The following is a 17,543-nucleotide window of genomic DNA, read 5'->3' on the forward strand; positions in this document are numbered from 1 at the left end:
CGTAAATGACAATATTACACGACCAAATAAGAAGGATAAAAACAGGTCGCTCATTGACAGATCCGCTTGGATTGTATTCGATTTGTATTTTATACCTATTTTGTATTTGAGAATTTAAACACATATGAAGTTAAGAGTATGGGGAGTATGAGTATGTCAAAAAGAAGGTTCAAAAGTTTTAAGCCAGTGTCTGATGGCAGTCTATGCACCGTACATTTTACTTTGACAGTAGTTTTCTATACTTGAACCTCTTTTCCTAAACCTAAGAGTTATTGTCTTTGAAACACAAACCAAAAAAAAAGGATTATCCAGAGCACAGATGACACAATCCCTTCGCCAACGTTTAAAAACATCTTCCCTCAACCCCTTCGTATATATACGTCGACGTGTATATACGTGAGTTGTTTATCCCGCGACGCAATCCCTTGCTCGAGGGGCCGCTGCGTTACTAACGGTTTGTTCTGATTATGTGAGACTGTAGTGAGTATGTTATTAGAAATGAACAAGCATTTATAACGGCGACTAACAATGTTATTCAGACAAAAAAATCCTATTTGACATTTAGTTAAATTTTCTCGATAGAAAATAAATCCAAAGTATCGTCTTAAATTTACTCCAGTTTATCTCCGTTTTCATCTTACTTTTCAAGGAACTTGAAACATTACGTAGTATATTATTTATACCTATATATTTATGACAGAGTTTTGATAGGAGAATTTTCTTATCATCATCAGAATCAATATAAACACAAAATTAAAATTTTGAAAAAGGGGACCGCGACATAGTGGACCGATTTTCATGAAACATGGCTAAGAACACTCCCGACTAACTCAGCTTTCAAACAAAAAAAACTAAATCGAAATTGGTTTATCCGTTCGGGAGCTATGATGCCACAAACAGACACACACACAGACAGACAGACAAACAGACAGACAGACAGACAGACACGTCAAACTTATAACACCCCGTCGTTTTTGCGTCGGGGGTTAAAAACTGAGGGTTTTATCGCAAATATTGGGAAGAACATTTTGTTATATTATATTTCACTTGACTTGTCAACCCGCCAAATATACCAAGAGTGATAGAATAAAAAAAAATCACAATAAGTAGACAAAGAGGGAAAAATAACACTTGATATTTTTACACGTATACTAGATATGGTTGAGATTAAATAGGTATTAGCGAAGTTATTGCATGATAATTGCTAATTTAGAATACAAGCACATGAGGTCATTACGTCAAAACTGTAAGAAGCCATTTATGACTAGTGCACAACCGTAGTACGTTGTACACCATCGAAAAATCTGATACAAGTCAACAAAAGATTTTTTTTTTATACTACGTCGGTGGCAAACAAGCATACGGCCCGCCTGATGTAAAGCGGTCACCGTAACCTATGGACGCCTGCAACTCAAACAGTGTCACATGCGCGTTGCCACCCCATTAGAAACTTGTACATTCCCTTTTGCTGTGTTAAGTACACAGCAAAAGGGAAGAATTAAATAATATATCGTCACTACTTTTAAAAAAACTTGTATCTTCGTCTGTCAATGAAATGAAAATTGTAGTAAGTATGTATGGAATGCATATAGACTTACTGCGTTTTAACTTTGAGGAGCAGCGTGATATACGAGATTTTTTAAAAGTAGTGACGATATCCTATTCTACGAGGAACATAAAAATTGAGACCGTAGTACCGCAGTCTCAGACTGATTGATAAAAATTACTCCCAAAACATTAGTCTGGAAATATAGCACGCTGTATAAAACCCGAGGGAGCTATACGTCTGTATCGAACTTATATACCCGCATAAAACATAGTTTACAAGCGACAAGTTACTAAAACCGGCCAAGAGCGTGTCGGGCCACGCTCAGTGTAGGGTTCCGTAGTTTTCCGTATTTTTCTCAAAAACTACTGAACCTATCATGTTCAAAACAATTTTCCTAGAAATTATTTATAAAGTTCTATTTTAGTGATTTTTTTCATATTTTTTAAACATATGGTTCAAAAGTTAGAGGGGGGGACGCACTTTTTTTTCCTTTAGGAGCGATTATTTCCGAAAATATAAATATTATCAAAAAACGATCTTAATAAACCCTTATTCATTTTTAAATACCTATTCAACAATATATCACACGTTGGGGTTGGAATGAAAAAAAAATATCAGCCCCCACTTTACATGTAGGGGGGGTGGTACCCTAATAAAACATTTTTTTCCATTTTTTATTTTTGCACTTTGTTGGCGTGATTGATATGCATATTGGTACCAAATTTCAGCTTTCTAGTGCTAACGGTTACTGAGATTATCCGCGGACGGACGGACGGACGGACAGACAGACAGACATGGCGAAACTATAAGGGTTCCTAGTTGACTACGGAACCCTAAAAAGGTGTTTCGAGAACCTATTGTCCCGGAGCTGTAAGAACCTCTTTTTGACACATGACAGCGTCCAAAAAACGTAAAGCCGCGCAACCTAATTAAATTTTAAATAAAATCCTGTAAAAATATTTAAAAAAATCAAGTACTTAAAACAATATCGCGCTTACTTTAAACATAATCTAACCACAGAACTTAATTTAGATAGAAGAAACAAATTCATATATATGTATAGGGGCCGAGCGTGTCAAATTTTGTACTGAAGTTGATTCTTGCCTGTAATTTTAAATATGTCTCAGGCTCTTGATTGTTCATAATTTTTGTGTTGTTGCAATTGAATATCACGTAACGAGGCATTTTTTATGTTTTGGTTGACTTCAACTTACAAAAATTGACGCCCGAAAGCTGCAAGCTGCGAGTAAAGACGGACAACTCAGTGGATTTCACTGAGTTCATTTGACACGCTAAGTAGATACGTTTGCTTGATCTATGGTATATATGACATCTGTGAATCTAACACATGTTACATTTTTGCGGATCTTCGTTAGTGAGCATTTTACGATATTAATTTATCACGCAGGATTCAATTATTATGTCATTTATCATTCATTTTTATTTTTAAACTAAAGCTGTGGCAGAGTCTGTAATTTCGATTCAAATGACATTTCAGTAAGTTGATAGAAATTGTATATTTGTTTTTTAAGCGCCTCCTTGGACATAGGGCCTAATCGATTCAACCAATTCGAAATTAATCGTTAGATTTGGCAAACGATACGTCTTACGCCATGTCTTGCGTGGGCGACGGTCGCGCGACCGTCGCCATCGCATCGTCTACTTCCATATCGATAAGGTTTGATTTCGTATGCGTCGCATCGCCGTCGCGCGACCGTCGCCCACGCAAGCCACGGCGTTAGCCACATCGCAACATTCAGATTTTTTCAGAATGAATTTTTCCCCTCACTAGCTCGGAAACACGTGTTTTGTCCTTTAATACCAGCGGGTAAAAACGCATTTTATCCACTAGTGGGTAAAGTAATTTGACCTTGAATAAAGTCAAATTAACTGCTTTAAAATTGATAAAAGTAGGTGAATCTAGTAATAAAGATGATGTGCCACCTGCGGAACTACTTGGAAGCAGTGATAAAGGCATTTTTTGCGTTGTAGTTTCCTCGCTATAGTGAGGGGAAAAGTTTTGTGTTACACTCGGGTGCAAATGTATTTTACTTCTCGTGTGTTAAAAAACTCGCAAGTTCAGGATTCTATTCTCGAACCACTCGCTTCGCTCGTGGTTCAACTATAGAATCCTTTCACTTGCTCGTTTTTCAATTCCACACTCGACGTTAAAATACAACTTTGCCCCCTTGTATAACAAATAACTATTAAAATTGATCTGATTCAGGCTTTTTCTTATACCACGTCACGAAAGCGGTCACTGTAACCTATGGAAGCTGTGTAAGAACGGCCTTAAATATGATTGTAACCGACAGACACAGATATGTAAAATTTTCGATGAAGTAATGAATTATATCCCGATCAAGGTAGTTACATTTTCGTGTATGTTTATTGTGTTGTATGAGGAAATATAACACGCGGTATAAAACCCGAGGGAGCTGTACGTCTGTATCGAACTTTTATACCCACATAAAACATAGTTTACAAGCTACTTGTGTGACAATTCGTCTATATAGAAGTTTTATAAAAACGTATAAAACATAGTTTACCCACAAAAAAAAACAAGTATGTAATATATTTCTCTGAGGAAAACTATATATTTTTAGATTTTTTTTTAATAGTGATGCTGTCTTTTAATAGTATAAATAGTATAAAAACACTCACCCCGCTATGTAAATTGCTGTCTCTGTTATCTGAGAAAAGAATGAAAAAATTAGACATTACTAAGTATTTATAATATTATTTGGTCTGTGCCTTGCCGTAGATTTCATAACCTTGTTCGATTCCCGACTTCGCCACCAGTGGGCATGATCGCTTTTTCTTTAGTGTATGGTATCTATTTCAGTTTATAATTTATATAATAGTACCTAGTGTTACTACATAAGAACAAATCAAAAAATATTTAATAAAATAATTTGAGTTGTTCCCTACATCGACTTTTAAGTTTTTTCAAGACAAAAATACGCTGTCAAAGTAACCTTCATAATCATAAACCAGCAGTTCTCGAAAAGTTTGTACAAAAATTAAGGGAAAAGTTAAATTTGTTTTTATTAATTCCTATTTTGTTACCAAGATTTTGTTGATAAATTGAGATTTTATTAAGTTTTATTTCGTCATTAGGGTTCTCTAGTATCTATATTTTCTTAATTACAAAAATTATCCTGTATATATCTTACGAAAGTCGAATTATATTACAAAATGTTGGTAACAAAATAGGATCAATTAAAATTTGCTGACGTGGCATTGTACAAAGTTGACGGGAATTGCTGAAACACACCAAAGAAACACAACAAAGAAAATTAGCTTTACCTTTTCCTATAAGCTCGGAGAACTCACTCATCAGCTTCGATTTTGACGCCTCCCAAGGTTTTCTGCAACAAAAATTAAAAATCCGTCATTCTACTAAAGGTTGAACACGCCAAAAATGGGGCACACTTAAATGTTTATTATAAAAAAAATATAATAAATAAATAAAAGATGTTTGATTTAAATATGACCAAATTTAATGTATTTTAAATGCAAACCATAATTAGTCAAGGTTTCTCGACGAATAAGCCCTCGATCGTACTTTTCTTCGAACACGACTCATAAGAGTTTGCACCATCACGTCAGGATACCTCTTTGTCGCCAGGTCCACAGTTTTCGCCGCTCCTCCGCGGAATTGACCTCCGCGCCTCTCTTTTTAAGAAACCCTTTCATTATACTCCAATATTCCTCGATAGGCCGGAGTTCTAGGCAATTTAGTGGATAGCTATATTTCGGTACCACGGCTACACCATTTGCTTTGTACCACTCCATGACAGGTTTCGCGTAGTAACACCTGGCAAGGTCTCTCCAAAATAAAGGCCAGGAGTGGTGTTTCTTAATAAACGGAAGTAATCGCTTTTGTAAGCACTCTTTTTGATAGATGCTGCCCTTTATTGTTCCGGTAGTGACAAAAGAGCTGCTTCTTTTCCCGCAACTGCTAATTGCCTGCCAAAGTAGGTATTTTTTTTGGAAACTTAGATCTTTTTTTATTTGACAGTCTTTGGGAGCCTCTGTGCTACTTTTGCTAGTATAAAACTCTTGGCCAGGGATTTCTTAGAAATCGGATTTTATGTAAGTTTCACCATCCATCAGAACGCAGACAAATTTTGTTAATAAATTTTCGTATAGTTTCTCAATCGAGTTCCTGCTGCTGATTTCTGTCTTATATTCCGATCTGGTGCCTTTTTGTGCTTTAAAACTTCTTAGCCCTGCTCTACGTTTCACCTTTTGAACATATGATTGGGACATCTTTACTTTTTAGCCTCGTTCCCTCTATTTGGCATAACTTTAATTGTCCGAAACGATTTTCGCATAACAGACTTCGCATAATCGATTTTCGCCGAATGTTAATTTGGCAGAAAACTTATTTGTCATAATCGAAAATAATACGAATAACACATTGTCCGAAAATAAGTTCGCATAATTCTGTTTACGCCGATTGTTCTTATGAATAAAATTAATTCGCATAATTGTATTTGGCATATTTCTTAAAATCAGAATATCCACCCATACTAAATGCTGTTAAGAGAGTCGGTTTGGTTAGGTTAGAACTGCGACCTCAACAAATAAAACATTTTGTCAAGAATTTCGGTTAGGTTAGGTTAGAACTGCAACATTAATATAGTAGTATTACCTATGATAAAAATTCTGCGTAGTAAATTTCCACTAAACCATGTTATGCAGAAATAATTTATGCATAAAAACCATTCGGCGAATAACCATTATGCATGAAATATATTCGGACAAACAAAAATATGCCTAGACAAACTATGCGTAACTATACTATGCCATAACAGATTATGCGAAAGGTGAATTATGCCAATATAGATTATGCCAAAAAGAATTCTCGATTGTAAAATTATGCCAAAACAAGGGGAACCCACGAGGTAACATCATACAATTTGAAGCAAATATCCTTAAGATGCGTTCCTTCTTTTTTTTATCCTTTATACCCTGCAACCCACCAATTCCTGGCTTTCGTTCTAAAGTTAGGCGTTCCCGAAGCCTTTTCAATACGCAACAAACAGTGGATTGTGGAAATTTTAATCTTTTACCCACATCCCTGCGCTGTAGCTGAGTTTTGGATTTTTTGTGTTTTCGTGCAAAATAAGTTCACGTTGTTTCAGTTGCCTGTTTGATATCGCTACATATATAAATCTTTCACAAAAGTAACTGATATATTTAAAAACTATACTTTTTTACGATTTATTTGGCATCAAAAAAAATTCTATATACCTTTTATTATAAATTATAACGAAGCAGCAAATGAATTTATATGCCTCAGTTTTGGCGTGTTCAACCTTTAGTAATTCATCTTATTAACTACTATTCGTTCCGAACTTATTGTCTCGAAATGAGAGCTTGTGCTCATACTGTCTAAAAACTACCGTGCACCTTCAGGTCTTCTTTTTTTAAGGTGCGCGGGGCCCGAGGGCCCCGCGGGCATTTATTTGTCTTTTGGCTTTGGGGTGATGAGTCACTGATCACCCTTGGTTTGAGTAATTCGCCTCATACAGTAGTAGTTACCGTGGCATGAGAAGACATTTAGTTTTTAGATTTGACTTGTCGTTTACAAAAGTGTTTCGCGTGGGAGCGCACTCTCTGTCCGCAGCTCGGCCTGCGGCCGCGCGTGCTTGCGAGCCTCACAGACACGCTCCGGGCCTTCGGCCCTCCGCGTAGTTACTGTGGGGGTTGTAGGGAAGTTGGAGCTTAAATACGACCCAATAGTAAAAGCACGGTATAATAAAGAGTACTATCGTACAGTATGGCCACTTCCGCTACCCGCTGAAAGCGCTACCCACCCCCTCTCGGTTACCTCACAGTTATCGCCTGTCAAAAACGCGAACAGTCAACCTGTCATATCTCACTCATACAGGCAGGTTACGCGTACACCAACACGAGCTTAGAATGTGTGTTAAGAACGCGCCTCTTTCATATATTTGATCGCCAGTGTCCGAGATGTGGTAAAAGTGTCTTGAGAAGCTCACAAGATCACCCTGACTTAGCCGAAATACCAATCGTTGAGGCTAGACGCCGATTGAAACGCAGTTTGGCTCTGTCGCGCCAATACGGAAGACGCGACAGAGATAGCTAGCTATGATAAAGATATTATCGTAAGCGTTAGTGCATTTGGCTTCCTATTTGGCGCCATCATTAGTTTTATTGATGATGATGATGATGATTTACCTCAAAAATTCGTTGACAGCGTCGTTAGGTCTCCGTCAGGTCAGATATGGCAGGACTGCAGATTTTTTTAATACTATGTCGGTGGCAAACAAGCATACGGTCCGCCTGATGGAAAGCGGTCACCGTCACCTATGGACGACTGCTATTCAAGGAGTTGCCAACTCATTAAAAACTTGTACACTCCTTTTTGATGTGTTAAGCAACACAGCAAAAAAGAGTGTACAAGTTCTAAGGAGGGTTTGGGTTGCCGACGACTCAAAGAACAATAGACGGAACAAATTAGTCCTTCCGTCACCAGCACACTGCACCCTCCTTGAGTTTTGGCAGCCTTACCGGCAGGAACACAACACTATGAGTAGGGTCTAGTGTTATGACACTATAGGACCATCAGTTTTATTGATGGTGATGATATTTACCTCACAATTTCATTGACGGCGTCGTTCCGTTTTTCTCTCGTCTCCGTCAGATCAGATATGATGGCTGGACAGCAGATACACTTCAACACCAGGATGAGAGTGAGGGTCCCAACAATGATGATGAGAGCCATCATCAGTTTAGGGGATTCGGAGGCGAGAAGCTTCTTGAGTCTGAAAATTAGAAGTTTCAAGTGGCATCTAATTTTGTCAAGTTTTAATATCGTCTTCGGTTAAAACACAGACCAACCCCTATAGACATCCATTACAAGACGACTCGCGGTCGCCAGCCTTCCTAGTATTTGCACTGATATAAGCGCGGGCGCTCGCCGTGCCCGATCAGTAGCGACCAAGTAACAGACCCGAAAGCAGCGCGTGTTTTTCGCAGTAAAAAAATTGAAAAAGGGTATTTTGATGTCTTAAATATGTCCACCTGTAGTGTGAAATGGTGTGGAAAGGTAACAAGAAGCTCAAATTTAAAAACAGACGTCATTACATTCCACATAAAAGTCATATTTATAATTTATTCAGAGCCGGCATAGGTCAACTTACATTGGCCACTTACGCGTCAGTCCCTTTCATCTGGCGCGACTGCCCGCCGTCCTTGAAACGGCCAATCACAGCGCGCTTAACACATTCCCCGCCCGCTCCTCGCACCCCTGGCACTGGTGACTCGTATCGCGAACAAAATATACAAGAATGCTACTCTATAGGAGGTTCTCTGTGGGTTAAAAGCACGATACTACTTAATATTGGGTAGGTACTTAATTTTCAACCTGCGCTTCTTATGAAGCGCTGGTAGCCTAGCGGTAAGTACGTGCGAATTTCGTTCCGGAGGTTCCTTACAAGGGTAATTTCTCCATTTAATTTTGCAGGTTACTGTAGGTACTTACGAGCGAAACGAAAGCCCACATACTTCGCTGGTTTACTGACAGAATGGGAAGCGGTTGATACTTTTGAGGGACTAAGAACAAGCGTTCTTGGGTCGACCCGCCGGACGGCCACCAACCAGCCGGTAGACCCAAGAACGCAAGTATCGCTGGAAAGAGTGACTGAGCTGCTTTTTGATCATAGAGCCAAAATATATAGTTGAACTAGCTTTTGCCCGCGGCTTCACTGAGATAAATTTGCATTGTGAATTTAACATGTTCGACTTGTTGCGGTGTATCCGTTTGAATCAGCCAAACGTATGTTTAAAACAATATGTGTCAGGTTGTTTTTATAAAATCGACTTGTTGATTCAAATATATTGCCGATTCAAATGACAAGTAGCTTGTTGTTTGAACCAAAGAGCACGTAGGCGCTATTTTAACCAAAAAACTTGTTGAACGAACATGAAAACTGGTTGTAGTTTCTCTCAGTGTTTGCTTGCGTTAAATTGGAATATTAAGGAATGCTACATACAAGCTTCCACTCCCCATTTCAGGGAAGTAGAGGTTTAAAAAGGGACAAAAGCCTATGTCACTCTCCATCTTTTCAACTATCTCCACTTAGAAATCACGTCAATTCATCGTTCCATTTTGTCGTGAAAGACGGACAAACAAACAGACACACACACTTTCCCATTTATAATATTAGTATGGATAGTGAGTACTTACGAACAAGAGGTAAATGAAAATGTGTCATCAGCGTTTTTTCCTGGCTTCGTGTTGTGCTTACTGTTACTCGTCTGCATAGCCATGTCACAGGTGACGCATTCTGGACACTGCAAATAAAAAAAATTGCCATCAAATCGCTTTCGCAAAACTAGTGCCTACGCCAAATCTTATTTGTCACAGCGGACCCCAGGATCCCATGAGCCGGAGGACTGTGAAGGCTCCTTGATACTTCAAAATCGAAAAATTGAATTTTATCCATAAAGTAATTTCATACAAATTTTAACTTGCATAAAAGTACTTTGGTGTGGTGAAACTACTTTAAAACTTTTAAAAGGGTTAAAGGTAAAGGTGAAACTGTATACCATTTTTTGTGGTTGTGGTGATTTCTTCTTCTTTACTTTCACAAGATTCACCGTTTCGGAACTGGAACCAAACAAAAACATACAGGGTAACTCAAATCAAGGTAATATTTTTTATAATTATAAATAATATAACGAACCTCATGGCCCTGTAGCCATGAGTAAGCTCATTTATAAATTTTATAATAATAATAGTCTGTGCGTTTTGGTCCATCTTTTTCATCCAATAGCCGAGTTCATTCTAGATTCCAACAAGGCTTTCAGCCTCAAATAGTCCTCACACCCTGGCGGGTGTTGCCTCTGCGTGTGTCCCTTGATACGGGCAAGGGCAGCGTCCGCTCAATGTACCCCTTACATTTCATTAAAGTGTCAAAAGGGCCTCTACGCCTTGGCTTAAGCCCCGCGCACACCTCCCAAAGGTCCGGAACACCATTGTTCCGTGATGGGAAAGACATACTAGTGATAGGTAGACGTTTGACCACGATCATACCTGATGGTAAGTGATGATGCGGTCTACGGTGGAGCACGCTTACCTATGAGATACCCTTTTACTCTTGCTTTAAAGAGACCTGGATTGTACTCATGCAAGAAAGACATGATGTTTCTGTGCATTTCTGAGCTTACCGTGGGACTCAGTCAATGTGTGTAACAATGTCCTATAATATTTATTTATTTTATTTACTATATAACCCGGCAACCTTCAAATCAAGGGCAAGGCACTTTCTTAGGCGAGCTTTATTGAGACCACGTCTTCGCCTCAGTTAGTCGGTGGTCATAAAAGTCAGTGTAGCGGAATGCACAAACGCTCAGGATAATATCTGTTTCATAGCTATCTATCTTTATCGCTCTTGCGTATTGGCGCGACAGAGCCAGACTGTTGTGTTTCTGTCGGCGTCTGGCCATTGCCATTCGGCTACGACGGCATATGTACCAAGCCGTCTCGTCTGTCACTGCTTCAGATTGTTCGCAAAATTGTATGAAAGGTTCCACAGACCTCTGCTGGCGTTGCTGCGCCTGTTACCCGTGGTCAATGCCTGTGGACTATTCACCACAGTGACTTTGACACTCGACACTGATAATTACATACATACAGTCACGCCTGTATCCCATAAAGGGGTAGGCAGAGCACATGAAACTACTAAAGCTTCAGTGCCACTCTTGGCAAATAAGGGGTTGAAAGAAAACGAAACTGTGGCATTGCAGTGACAGGTTGCCAGCCTCTCGCCTACGCCACAATTTAACCCATATTCCATAGTCGCCTTCTACGACACCCACGGGAAGAAAGGGGATGGTGAAATTCTTAACCCGTCACCACACAGGCAAACACTGATAATTATGTGTCTACTAGCTTTTACCCGCGGCTTCGCCCGCGTAATAAAAGTATTCTTATTCAAACGTTTACAAAAAATAAGATTTTCATTTGGATCCGTAGGTTTCTATGTAGGTACATTTGTCCGCAATTATTTCGATTAAGGTGCAGCGGGGCATTATACTTCTACATGTATCCACTAAACACGCTTACCATATATATTCCCCGTCCCCGTCCCTCCCCTATCCCTATTTCTATCCCTATCCCTATCCCTATTTCTATCCCTATCCCTATCCCTATCCCTATCCCTATCCCTATCCCTATCCCTATCCCTATCCCTATCCCTATTACTATACCTATCCCTATCCCTACCCTTATCCCTGTTCCGGCTCGTCCCCTCCCGTCTCGTCCCGTCCCGCCCCGCCCCGCCCCGTCCCTGTTCCTGTCCCTGTCAAATTATCATGTTAGGCGGTGAATTTTGAAAAATTCTTTCTTAGTGCTCTTCTAAGGAACTTACGTGTAATTTGAAATCTCTTGAACCAGAAGTAAACATAAAAAAGAAATCCATATGGCTATTTTCGATATTTAAACCCCATTGCACCACAACAGGGGAAAAGGTATTTCACTTCCGCCACGTCAGATTTTAAAAACGTTGTATTTATCGTGATCAGCGACCCGATAAACCATAAAAACGATACCCATATTGGTTTTTTGACATTATCACCCCTTTTCACCCTTTTAAATGGTACATTTTTAAAAAACTTGAAACACGTATTTAGTCATATGTCTTTAGCAATCCTCCTGTGAAGTTTCGCATAAAACAGTGAAACTAACATTGTTTCCCTATACAAACTTTGAACCCCCATTTGACCCCCTTCGGAGGCGAATTTTGAAAAATCCTTTCTTAGTGCTCCTTTACACTATATAAGGAACCAACGTGCCAAATTTAAAATCTCTAGGACCAGTGGTTTCGGCTGTGCTTTGATATGTCCGTCAGTCAATATATTTTTTTGATATTTAAACCCTTTTGCACCACAACAGAGGAGATGATATTTCACTTCCGCCTCATTAGATTTTTAAAACGTTGTATTTATCGTGATCAGCGACCCGATAAACCATAAAAACGATACCCATATTGATTTTTTTACTTTATCACCCCGTTTTCACCCTTTTAGGGGTTAAATTTTCAAAAAACCTGAAACACGTATTCAATCATATGTCTTAAGGAATCTTCCTGTGAAGTTTCGAATAAAATAGTCAAACTAATCTTGTTTCCCCATACAAACTTTGAACCCCCATTCGACCCCCTTAGGAGGTGAATTTTGGAAAATCCTTTCTTAGTGCTCCTCTACACTATATAAGGAACCTACGTGCCAAATTTGAAATCTCTAGGACCAGCGGTTTCGGCTGTGCGTTGATATGTCAGTCAGTCAGTCAGTCAGTCAGTCAGTCAGTCAGTCAGTCAGTCAGTCAGCTTCTTCTTTTATATATTTAGATTTCTGGGTTGATAACTAACATTGTTCCTCAGCGTCATCAATATTTGTTGTTGAACAGGCTATGAACGACAAAGTGTCACTGTCGGGCAACTATTGTCACTATTTTGGAATAGCCCAATAGCTCGTTCACAAAAAACTAGCCTTGGCACTTTCAAGTAAGATTTACGCTAGATCGCTTTAAAGTTTAACCTTTTGAACGCTTTGCTTCTCGCGTCAAAACGTGGCCTACACGCCAATAACTCGACCAGTAAATAACGAAAATAGGGAAACCTTATAATAATAAAATAATATAAATAAATGTTATAGGACATTCTTACACAGATTGAGAGGCCCACGGTAAGCTCAAGAAGGCTTGTGTTGTGGGTACTCAGACAACGATATATATGTAATATATAAATACTTATATATCTACATAGAAAACATCCATGACTCAGGAACAAATATCTGTGCTCAACACACAAATAAATGCCCTTACCGGTATTCGAACCCGGGACCGCGGCGTAGCAGGCAGGGTCACTACCGACTGCGCCAGACCGGTCGTCTTATCTGGTTATCTGTCAGCATGACAGTCGCTTTGACAGCGTCCGCCATAGTAACTTTACGCGTTGCTGGCATCGTGGGACACGACAGCACATGACGCCTTTAAGCGTTCTTGGGTGTCAAAGGGTTTTTATTTTTTATTGGTATTCAGGATAACTACAGCCGTAAATATAACTAAGACATACTACTGCTTACGTATAAGAAGGCCAATAACAGTCCAATAACGGTTAAAAGGTTGAGTCAAAATTTAAAAAAAAATACCTGGAATCAGAGCCCCGAAGTCTCCCAAATAGTTTAGTGACCGGTGACTGTGTCTCCTGTGGCTTGCAGAGTACACTGAAAAAACAAATTGTCCTATGTGAGTGCGCAAGCTCCCGGTATGTCTTATCTCTGTCTTTTCTATATCTATTATGTGACAAAGACCTACGATAAGAGCTACGCTGTACCTGTTTGTTTGTCCGTCTTTCACGGCAAAACGGAGCGACGAATTGACGTGATTTTTAAGTGAAGATAGTTGAAGGGATGGAGACATAGGCTACTTTTTGTCTCTTTCTAACGCGAGCGCAGGCAAAAGCTAGTATTTAATATAAATGGGCTTACTCTTGGCCACAGACTAGCCGAGGCAGACGTGGCCTACGATGGAATGAGCTCGTCCAGAAGATGCCTGAACGTTATAGTACATAATATTTTTCGGGATATGGGCTATATACCGGCGATGGAGACCTAGGCTACTTTTTGTCTCTTTCTAACGCGAGCGCAGGCAAAAGCTAGTATTTATTATAAATGGGCTTACTCTTGGCCACAGACTAGCTGAAGGCAAAGACGTGGCCTACGATGGAATGAGCTCGCCCAGAAGATGCCTGAACGTTATAGAACATAATATTTTTACACAGATTGTCTGGGTCCCACGGTAAGCTCCAGAAGGCTTGTGTTGTTAGTAGGTACACAGTAGACAACTAAATATAAGTATAAAATATACTTACAGATATCATAATTATATAAACACTTAAACCTCATTACTCAAGAACAAATAATCAGAAGATATTCGCTCATCGCACAAATAATAGTTATTTGTTATACAAGGGGGCAAAGTTGTATTTTAACGCCGAGTGTGGAATTGAAAAACGAGCAAGAGAAAGGATTCTATAGTTGAACCACGAACGAAGCGAGTGGTTCGAGAATAGAATCCTGAACTTGCGAGTTTTTTAACACACGAGAAGTAAAATACATTTGCACCCGAGTGTAATACAAAACTTTTCCCCTCACTATAGCGAGGAAACTACAACGCAAAAAAATACGTTTATCACTGCTTCCAGTAGTTCCACAGGTGGTAAATCATCTTTATTACTAGATTCACCTACTTTTATCAATTTTAAAGCAGTTAATTTGACTTTATTCAAGGTCAAATTACTTTACCCACTAGTGGATAAAATGCGTTTTTACCCGCTGGTATTAAAGGACAAAACACGTGTTTCCAAGCTAGTGAGGGGAAAAACAAATTAAACCCGGTGCCATGAACCAACTGCTTTTCTAAAGAAAACCAGTTTTTTAAACTGAAATTTGTCAGCCTAGTTAAATTGTATCATTTATGTATCTTGTATATCTTAATATATTATAATTATAATCCATACTTATATTATAAATGGGAAAGTGTGTGCATGTTTGTTTGTCCGTCTTTCACGGCAAAACGAAGCGACAATTTGACGTGATTTTTTAAGTGGACATAGTTGAAGGGATGGAGAGTGACATAAGCTACTTTTTGTCTCTTTCTAACGCGACCGAAACCGCGGGCAAAACCTAGTATCTATATACATATATTAATATAATATCTTGTATAGTAGATTACTCATATGGGAGATATGGGAGATAATTTCGACCTAAGCAACTGTGACCTGGGTGGCCGAGAGGATACAGGAATCCGCCGCGATTGCAGAGTACGCTGGTTCGATTCCAGCCTCAGGCACTGGAAGCCTTGGTAACTTTCAATCACATATGTATTTAATTTATTTCAGTTTCAATTTATATATCTAACAATAAATTATTCAGACAGTAGCGCTGGTAGCCTAGCGGGTCGCGGGTTCGAACCCCGGCTCGCACCAATAAGTTTTTTGTAATTTATGTGTGAAATGTCCTTTTATATTTGCCAGTCGACTTTGCCAGTAACTTATAAGGTCTAGTTTACCCTTCGGGTTTGAAGGTTAGACGGGGGTCGCTTTCGTAAAAACTGGTACCTATGTCAAATCTTGAGATTAGGTGTCAAAGCGGACCCCAGGCTCCCAAGAGCCGTGGCAAATGCCGAGATAACGCAAGGAGAATGATGAAAATATTCATAGACAGTAAGTACCTACTCAACAATACACAATTTTATTATTTAGTTATACATAATACATACCATTTATTACTCTGGAACATAATAAACAAATAATAATAAAAACTTCACTTATAAAAATGCTTTTCACTTTGACATCTGAGACATCTGTTGTTATTTCTTTATTTTTTTTCCGCTAAAGTAAAATCTTGACCAAATAGTTTGTACTGGCTTCAAGTCTAAAAAGGATAATAGGTACCGGCGACCGCGACATAGTAGACCGATTTTCATGAAACATGGCTAAGAACACTCCCGACTAACTCAGCAATCAAACAAAAAAACACGAAATCTAAATCGGTGCATCCGTTCGGGAGCTACGATGCCACAGACAGACACACACAGACAGACAGACACGTCAAACTTATAACACCCCGTCGTTTTTGCGTCGGGGGTTAAAAATACTCGATCTTGTTGACGTGTTCTGAGTTCAAAACTTTTCAAAAACTAATAACTAATGCTGGGGTCCGATCAGGTCCCTAAGGGCCAATACCGCAATTATAGCTCACATCAAATATCATTTTACCGCCAGTAATGCTGCACGCAATTCGGCTGAGTGATACTACTTCTTTTTTAGGGGTCCTTGGGTAACAACGCCAATAACTAAACACGATTAGGGTTATAAACTGAAATAGATACCATACACTAAAGAAAAAGCGATCGAGCCTACTGGTGGCGAAGCCGGGAATCGAACCCGGGTCTCCAGCTAACGTGGCTGACGTGTTCGACCGCTACACCACCTCGACCGCCGAGGTACCCGTCGAAATTTCTCTAGTGTATGTTATCTCTGAAGGCTAGACGCCTTTGACCAAATCTAAGGGCGAGAAATTTTGTGCTCGCACCTCCTATATGAATCCTTTTCCAGGATTACGATATAGCGAGAGATATGGTGGTGCCATCTATTATTTAATAAAATAATTTGATTTGTTCCCTACAATGATTACGCCGTGGCTTGCGTGGGCGACGGTCGCGCGATGGTCGCGCGACGGCGATGCGACGCATACGAAATCAAATCTTATCGATATGGAAGTAGACGATGCGATGAGACGCGACGGCGACGGTCGCGCACGCAAGACACGGCGTTAGGGTTGAAATGAAAAATATTGTAAATTTTACAATTTTGTTCGTGTACTTTAATGTTGTAAATTGATCATTTATTTTAATGGGTATTTTTTTATATAGCCTATAATGTGTCCCACTGCTGGACAAAGGCCTCCCCTGTTTTCCGCCACTCGTCACGGCTCTGTGCATGCTCCCGCCAGCCGCCACAAAATGAGTCCAGGTCTTTCCGCCATCTCATCTTTGGTCTACCTCGGCCTCTGGTAATTTGTGGCACCCATTCGGTCGCTACCTTGGCCCATCTCTCCGAATGCATCCCACAGACGTGTCCCGCCCAATCCCACTTAATACGTATATGGGTTTAAATTATTATAAAATATTTGACGAAATAAGACCGTGAGAAATCACGTTTTCATATAAATGTGACAGTATTTACACCTGTGTGTATGTGTGTGTGTATTTAGTTATTTACACCTGTAAAGATATTTTAGATCTTTTTTATTTGTATCTGTTTGGTGTTTTTTTTTAGTATGATTTTTAGTTCTTTTACGATTTAGAGACTTAATAAATCTCTAATAATTAATTAATTGTAGTCCTTTTATAATTCAACTAACTAACCAGGATGACGCTAGATGTCACTAC

General features: G+C 39.3%; 1 protein-coding gene across 1 annotated transcript in view; it reads right to left on the reverse strand.

Moving 5' to 3' along the window:
- The window catches only part of LOC125238970, a 105,467-nt gene extending 91,673 nt beyond the window's left edge, over window positions 1-13,794 (reverse strand). The window contains exons 1-6 of the mRNA XM_048146470.1: window positions 13,739-13,794; window positions 10,136-10,196; window positions 9,774-9,880; window positions 8,179-8,349; window positions 4,859-4,920; window positions 4,214-4,242 (exon numbers count right to left, since the gene is read on the reverse strand). Of these exons, the coding sequence (XP_048002427.1) occupies window positions 4,214-4,242; window positions 4,859-4,920; window positions 8,179-8,349; window positions 9,774-9,880; window positions 10,136-10,138 (372 nt within the window). The 5' untranslated portion in view covers window positions 10,139-10,196; window positions 13,739-13,794. The remainder of the gene's footprint in view (window positions 1-4,213; window positions 4,243-4,858; window positions 4,921-8,178; window positions 8,350-9,773; window positions 9,881-10,135; window positions 10,197-13,738) is intronic.
- Between the last annotated feature and the right edge of the window lie 3,749 nt (window positions 13,795-17,543).

This window comes from Leguminivora glycinivorella, chromosome 24 (genome assembly GCF_023078275.1).
Source record: "Leguminivora glycinivorella isolate SPB_JAAS2020 chromosome 24, LegGlyc_1.1, whole genome shotgun sequence".
Taxonomy (NCBI): Eukaryota; Metazoa; Arthropoda; class Insecta; order Lepidoptera; family Tortricidae; genus Leguminivora; species Leguminivora glycinivorella.